This window comes from Staurois parvus, unplaced genomic scaffold, assembly GCF_062004578.1.
Source record: "Staurois parvus isolate SC_StPar_1 unplaced genomic scaffold, SC_StPar_1.0 ptg000562l, whole genome shotgun sequence".
NCBI lineage: Eukaryota > Metazoa > Chordata > Amphibia > Anura > Ranidae > Staurois > Staurois parvus.
The window spans coordinates 12,195,908-12,203,031 of NW_028318358.1; the positions used below are offsets into that span (position 1 = coordinate 12,195,908).

Genomic DNA, 7,124 nt, shown 5'->3' on the forward strand with positions numbered 1-7,124 from the left:
TTTGGATGCAACTCAGCATTCTCTCTCCTCCAAACACGACGAGTTGTGTTTCTACCAAACAGTTCTAATTTGGTTTCATCTGACCATATGACATTCTCCCAATCCTCTTCTGGATCATCCAAATGCTCTCCAGCAAACTTCAGACGGGCCCGGACATGTACTGGCTTAAGCAGGGTGACACGTCTGGCACTGCAGGATCTGAGTCCCTGGCCGCATAGTGTGTTACTGATGGTAGCCTTTGTTACGTTGGTCTCAGCTCTCTGCAGGTCATTCACTAGGCCCCCCGTGTGCTCCTGGGATTTTTGCTCACCGTTCTTGTGATCATTTTGACCCCACGGGGTGAGATCTTGCGTGGAGCCCCAGATCGAGGGAGATTATCAGTGGTCTTGTATGTCTTCCATTTTCTAATTATTGCTCCCACAGTTGATTTGTACCAAGCTGCTTGCCTATTGCAGAATCAGTCTTCCCAGCCTGGTGCAGGTCTACAATTTTGTTTTTGGTGTCCTCCGACAGCTCTTTGGTCTTCACCATAGTGGAGTTTGGAGTGTGACTGTTTGAGGTTGTGGACAGGTGTCTTTTATACTGATAACAAGTTCAAACAGGTGCTATTGATACAGGTAATGAGTGCAGGACAGAGGAGCCTCTTAAAGAAGAAGGTACAGGTCTGTGAGAGCCAGAAATCTTGCTTGTTTGTAGGTGACCAAATACTTATTTTCCACCATAATTTGTAAATAAATTATTTCCAAATCAGCCAATGTGATTGTCTGGATTTTTTTTCTCATTTTATCTCTCATAGTTGAGGTCTACCTATGATGCCAATTACAGGCCTCTCTTATCTTTTTAAGTGGGAGAACTTGCACAATTGGTGGCTGGCTAAATACTTTTTTGCCCTCTGTACATTGCTAGCAGTAATAGTAGAACAATAACAGGCACAACCACAGATCTGTTTATAAAGACAGGTGAACCTACTAAAAAAAAGTTTATGTCGTTTTTTTAAGAACATTTTGGAAATGTGTGACACAAAAAGTAAACCTGAAAATAATATAGTAAGCTAACACATGCCATACCACATAAAAATTTTCATTGGGACATCGCTGGATTCTTTATAATTAATCCTTATACCTTTGGCCTAAATTAGAGCCTTTCTTTTATAGGTAGTAGAGTAACCGACAATAATTGTTTTTCATAGTTTGCACATTTGAAGGTGTTTTCTGAAAATGCCCTGCCAGTAAATTAAGCTAATAAAATACAATTATAGGGTATTTTTTCATTGCAAAGTACTGCCAAACCCATTTGTCAAAATATAAAAGAAGACTGTGTCTGTAACTCAGAATCATCTTCTTGTATTTGTGCTGCATCCAGTACCTCACCATGTCTTGTCTACTCAACCACAGTAGCTCTAGCTACAAAAATTTTAGCTCTTCTTCATTGCCAAGAAATAAGCAAGGTGGTTACTCTTCAAGAATTGCCAGCGTAGGGTCAAAGATGCAATCACAATACAGCAGAAGTGCTTACAATGTTGGTTCTGGACGATCTCCAAAGATTTCAGTTGCAAGTCATAACACTGGATATGGATATGGTGGGGCAAGTTATGGCGGTAGTTTTGGATCCAGTATGGGATCTGGATATGGCTTTGGTGGATCCAGCTCTGGCCGAGGTGGCTTTGGAGGTGCTGGCTTTGGTGGAGCTGGTTGTGGTGGAGCACCCAGCATCACAAAAGTCACTGTCAATGAAAGTCTGCTGGCACCCCTCAATTTGGAGATCGACCCAAATATTCAGAAAGTCAGGAAAGAAGAGAAAGAACAAATCAAAACCCTGAACAACAAATTTGCCTCCTTCATTGACAAGGTACAGTATACTGAGTTCAAGGTTATTTATGTGTCAGAATTTGCTATGTACTTATGTGAGAAATATTGGCTCAGATCATATGCATAATAAAATTAATATATTTTTATTTATTTATTTATTATATAATTGTAACATTTGTTCTTTGTTTAGTGTATTTTTATAGCTACACTTCTAAACATTGCTAAGCAAATGATCAAATTATTTTGTTTGAATCCCATAGGTTAGATTCTTAGAACAGCAAAATAAGATGCTGGAGACAAAATGGGCTTTTCTGAAAGACCAAAAGACTGTGAAAAGTAACATGGAGCCACTTTTCGAATCCTTCATTACCAATCTTAGGAGGCAACTTGATTGTTTGGACAATGAAAGGTCACGTTTAGAAGCAGACAAAAAGAATATGGAGGATTTAGTAGAGGAATTTAAAAAGAAGTATGATGATCTACATGTCTACATTAAAAATCTTAATGGTGATGTAAGACACTGTGAAAATATTTCACAATTGTTTGTGTTTACTTGTATTTCCAGATATGAAGATGAACTCAATAAGCGTACAGCTGCAGAAAATGAATTTGTGGTACTTAAAAAGGCATGTCATTTTTATTATTCAGGCATGTAACACAAGCACTTCAGTAAATGTATTGCTGAACTGTGGTCACAATATCTTTTACAGGATGTTGATGCAGCTTTTATGAACAAGACTGAACTTCAGGCTAAGGTTGATTCTCTCAATGATGAACTCAACTTCCTAAGGACAGTGTATGATTTGGTAAGTAACAACCTTAGTACAGAATCTCAGAAAAGTTTCAAAACCTAAGACACATTCTCAGCATGCAAAACACGTGAAAAGAGAACCAGACCTGTGAAAGCTGTGCTCAAAAAAGGCAAGCAGTAGGTAAAGGACAGGTCACAATTATTGCCTGTAGACTCCTTGCAGCTGCTGTTTTCCCCATTTCTAATTTAGAACTTCTTATTTCACACTATGCCTCTGTGTGGAGGGAGCAATCCTGGCAGAGGAGTATGGCTTTGATTCTTCATGTCAGAGCTTCCCCTTAGTAGCACTGATTCATGGAAAAAATAAAGCAGAAGCAAGCTGATGCATGAAACACAGATCCTTATGTAGGACAGTTTTCTCTCCAGCAAGTAGTGATACCACCAAATTGTATTCATATTTCATGAGACAAGCAGTCAGATGCAGTAGTGACTCTCATGCAGCAGATATACAGCTACCATGTTTAAGGAATAGGAATGCCTATAAAAAGAAATTGCACTGCTATTTTTAAAACAAAAGGCAAACCTTTCAGGATACTGCTTAGACACTGTTAATATTTCTAGATGTTCTCTATAACAAAAGTCTTCCATTTTTAGGTTCACATCACTTTAAATATGTTGCTGTATGGAGAAAATGTATTAATAATTGGATAAATTTTGATTAAAGTTAAGGTTATACAGTACATATATTTATAGACATGCAATAGATGATCTCAGACAAAAATGCAGCATTAAAGACAGCTGCATATGGTTCACTGGGTATCATTTATCTCCGATAATGAAATCCACAACTTTACTGAAGTTAATTTAGAATAAATATTAACATATGAACATTTATCCAAGATATTTTACAAATGGAAGGTCTAACTGCCATTTTTTTTCTTTGACAGGAAATATGTCAACTGCAGTCACAGATCTCAGACACCTCTGTCATTGTGTCCATGGATAACAGCCGTGACTTGGACATGGAGGGTATCATCCATGAGATCAAAGCTCAGTATCAAGAGATTGCTAACAAGAGCAGAATTGAAGCAGAATCCTGGTACCAGTCCAAAGTAAGTATATCCTAGACAATGTAATTGCCATAAGTAAGCTGCCACAAGAAAAGCACAGAACAATATTGTTAGACTGCAAATTTTATATGTTATCCAGTTTTATTTACAGTGTACAGATAACTGACATGTCATGTATTCAGTAACACATTCAAACCAACAATTTGTTACTTTTTAATTTGGTCAAACTATTCTCTACAGTATGACGAGCTTAAGAATACAGCAGGAAAACATGGCGATGACCTGCGCAGCACAAAGAATGAAATTGCTGATCTCAACAGAGCTGTCCAAAGAATCAAATCAGAGATTGAAAATGTTAAAGCTCAGGTATGGCAGGATTTTCACATTATTCCATAATATAAATCATTCTGTTATGAGATATGGCCTAAACTGAATATTAATGCAAACAACACCAAATGCATTATATATCATTATATTCATTATTATCGGTTTCATTTAGAGAACAAAACTAGAATCTGCCATAGCACACGCTGAAGAACGTGGTGAGATAGCTCTTAAGGATGCAAGAAGTAAATTGGCTGATCTGGAAGACGCATTACAGAAGGCCAAGCAGGACATGGCTCGTCAGCTGAAGGAATATCAAGAACTGATGAACACCAAATTGGCTCTGGATCTTGAAATTGCTGCTTATAAGAAACTGCTGGAAGGAGAAGAGTGCCGGTGAGTGCATAACTCCCATAATCATATTGGGAGAATATATAGGCTGCCGCTGCTGATCACTGCGTTTGAGGGGTCTGATAGTGTGGCTGTACTTCTGTAGTTTCCTCATTGTCCCTGAATATAGAGGCTCAAGACAATATGAAACCATGTTGTCCCTCCTGAACTCTTAGATACAGTAAGAGTATCTAGGTGTTCAGGAGGGGCCATAGGAGGGACCATGTGGTTTCAGGTAATCTAAATAATTTACCTGAGTCCTCTCTTTATCCAGCACTGTGCACAACTGCAGTTCATTTCTCCCCTCTTCTCACAGGAGCATCAGGCAGCAGCAGAAGCCATAGGCTCTTGCTACTGTCAGTCAAAACCTGTGAGGAGGGAGCAGGAGGTGTGGCCGAGCCATGCTATGTGTGTATATAAACTCGCACAGTCTGGCTAAGGAGCATGTCCACACATGTGCCCCCATAGTACACAGCTTGCTATGGGGGCACATGCAGGAGAGGAGGAGCAGAAAGCACCCGGGGGTAGGGGGGTGGAGAACTCGAGGAGAGGAGGTAAGGGGTGGCTCTGTGCAGAAACCATCTTTTTAAAATTTTAACTTAAATAAAGCTCAACAGTCACGTTAAAGTCTAGGGGGCATATTGGTAAAGCAGTAAATGTGACATTCACCAAATATTCACTGCAGATTAATCTGTCTGGTGCATATGTTTTAGATTAGAAGGAATAATTTACCACCTGTGGATGGCAAATTCCACATCCATTACTTTATAAATAGGCCCCTAAAAGTTGGATGCCAGCTTAGTAGCAACACAAATGTGTTATGGAAAATAAATGCCTTATTAAAAGTACTAATTATATATACTGTATGAAGTCCATTTTCCTGGTGTAACACTAAAGTGTACATGTTTATTTTCAGGCTTTCTGGAGAATGTGCAGGATCAGTTAAAATCTGTAAGTAGTTTAAATTTCATTTCAGTTAATTTCACTAATGCCTATTATGCAGGTTATTGTCCTCATTTAGTGATGACTTATTATAAAATCCTCTCCACACAGCTGTTGTCTCATCTAGCATCGGAGGATCCTTTGCTTCCAACACAGGTGGCTCCCACGGTGGCTCTCATGGTGGCTTCCACGGTGACAGTGGAATGAGTTCTGGAGCTGGTTTCGGAACAGGAAGTGTCAGCGGAGGCATGAGCGGTAGCCGCTTCACTAGCTCAGTTGGTGCAAGCTCCAGCAGCAGTACTGCTAATAGAGGATACAGCTCTGGTGCAGGAAACACCAGCTCTGGTGGAGGATACACCAGCTCTGGTGCAGGAAACACCAGCTCTGGTGGAGGATACACCAGCTCTGGTGCAGGACACACCAGCTCCAGTGGAGGACACACCAGCTCTGGTGGAGGATACACTAGCTCTGGTGCAGGATACAACAGCTCTGGTGCAGGATACACCAGCTCTGGTGGAGGATACACTGGAGGAACCAGCTCAAGCTCAACTACTATAACAAGAACCACCTCAACAAGCTCCTCAAGTTCAAGGAAGATCTAAACTAATACTTTAGACCTCTCTTTCACATTACCACTTTACCTTTTTTTGCTTAACCTATCCTGTCTTAAATAATGAATGTTAGATGGCCAGTTACAGTTATCATCAAACTGCCCTGAAAAATGTTAATTGTATAGATTTCCCTGAAACATACTCATAATTAGATAACTTACAAATTCCCTTTTGCAGAAAATGCTATTATTATTATTAAAAACTATTCAACACATTTGCTATCACTGCCAGCAGACACTTAAAACTTTCAAAACATCCAAAAGAAAAAAAGATAAAAAATACATCACAGTTTTTTCATTTTTATTTGGCTTTATTACATGAGAAAATTAGAAGAATTTTCTTGGGCAAGCATTGGTAATCAGACAATATCAATTGCATTAGATTCTCTGCTGTTTCCTTGTATTCCTCATTTAATAAACTTCAGCTCATAAAAAAATATAATTGTCTCTTGTTTTTCTTGAAGTTATATAGTTACATAGTTTATAAGATTGAAAAAAAACACAGGTCCATCTAGTTTACCCTCTATGAATTTTATTTTTATTTTATTTTTATTCTCTAACATGTCCCATGGTCCTATGGTCCTGTATATTCTGCTTACATTGGAAGACATCTAAATTTTTTTTTAAGTTATTGACAATTTGAGCTAGTAGCACTTCCTGGGAAAGGGAATTCCACATTTTTAATGCTCTAACAGTTAAGAACCCTTTCCTTCATTTAAGGTTAAACTCCTTCCTTCTAACCCTAAATCAGGGCCACATGTTCTCATCACAGACCTTAGAGTAAACAGTTTATTACAGTTACTGGAGTCACCTTTGATATATTTGTACTCATAACCATATCTCCTCTTAAGGACTCTTCTCCATAGTGAATAACTGTAATCTACCTAACTGACCCTCATAGCTGAGGTCCCCCATCATTATTATTTTGTTGCCCTTTGCTGAACTTTTTGTAATTCGACAATGCCTTTCCTGAGGATTGATCAACAAAACTGAACTGCATATTCAAGATTAGGCCAAGCCAGTGTTTTGTAAAGGGGTAGAATGACTAATTTTTCTCTGGAATGTATGCTCTTTTTAATGCATGAGAGTATTTTGCTAGCTTTGTTAGCAGCAGCATGACATTGCAAGCTATTGCTACTATAAGTCTGTGGTTTGCAAGCACCCACAGATCCTTTTCCATCACTGATCCATCCCCTCTCCTAATATGCAATTTACATGTGTATTTTTTG

At 38.8% G+C, this 7,124-nt stretch overlaps 1 protein-coding gene across 1 annotated transcript; it reads left to right on the forward strand.

Annotated features, from left to right (window-relative positions):
* Positions 1–1,360: 1,360 nt before the first annotated feature.
* On the forward strand, positions 1,361–6,337 carry LOC149450846 (keratin, type II cytoskeletal cochleal-like). Its single transcript, XM_089691490.1, has 9 exons — positions 1,361–1,848; positions 2,069–2,277; positions 2,374–2,434; positions 2,519–2,614; positions 3,507–3,671; positions 3,870–3,995; positions 4,129–4,349; positions 5,260–5,294; positions 5,397–6,337. Exons 1-9 carry the CDS (start codon positions 1,372–1,374, stop codon positions 5,885–5,887), a joined length of 1,881 nt encoding a protein of 626 aa, XP_089547616.1. The 5' UTR covers positions 1,361–1,371; the 3' UTR covers positions 5,888–6,337.
* The last annotated feature ends 787 nt before the right edge of the window (positions 6,338–7,124 follow it).

Bases quoted from the DNA above. Each gene is read 5' to 3' on its own strand.
- LOC149450846 (XM_089691490.1), top strand. From the start codon at position 1,372: ATGTCTTGTCTACTCAACCACAGTAGCTCTAGCTACAAAAATTTTAGC. The intron at 2,278-2,373 runs GTATGATGATCT...TTGTATTTCCAG, and splicing joins GTAGAGGAATTTAAAAAGAA to ATATGAAGATGAACTCAATA. The intron at 2,615-3,506 runs GTAAGTAACAAC...TTTCTTTGACAG, and splicing joins TAAGGACAGTGTATGATTTG to GAAATATGTCAACTGCAGTC.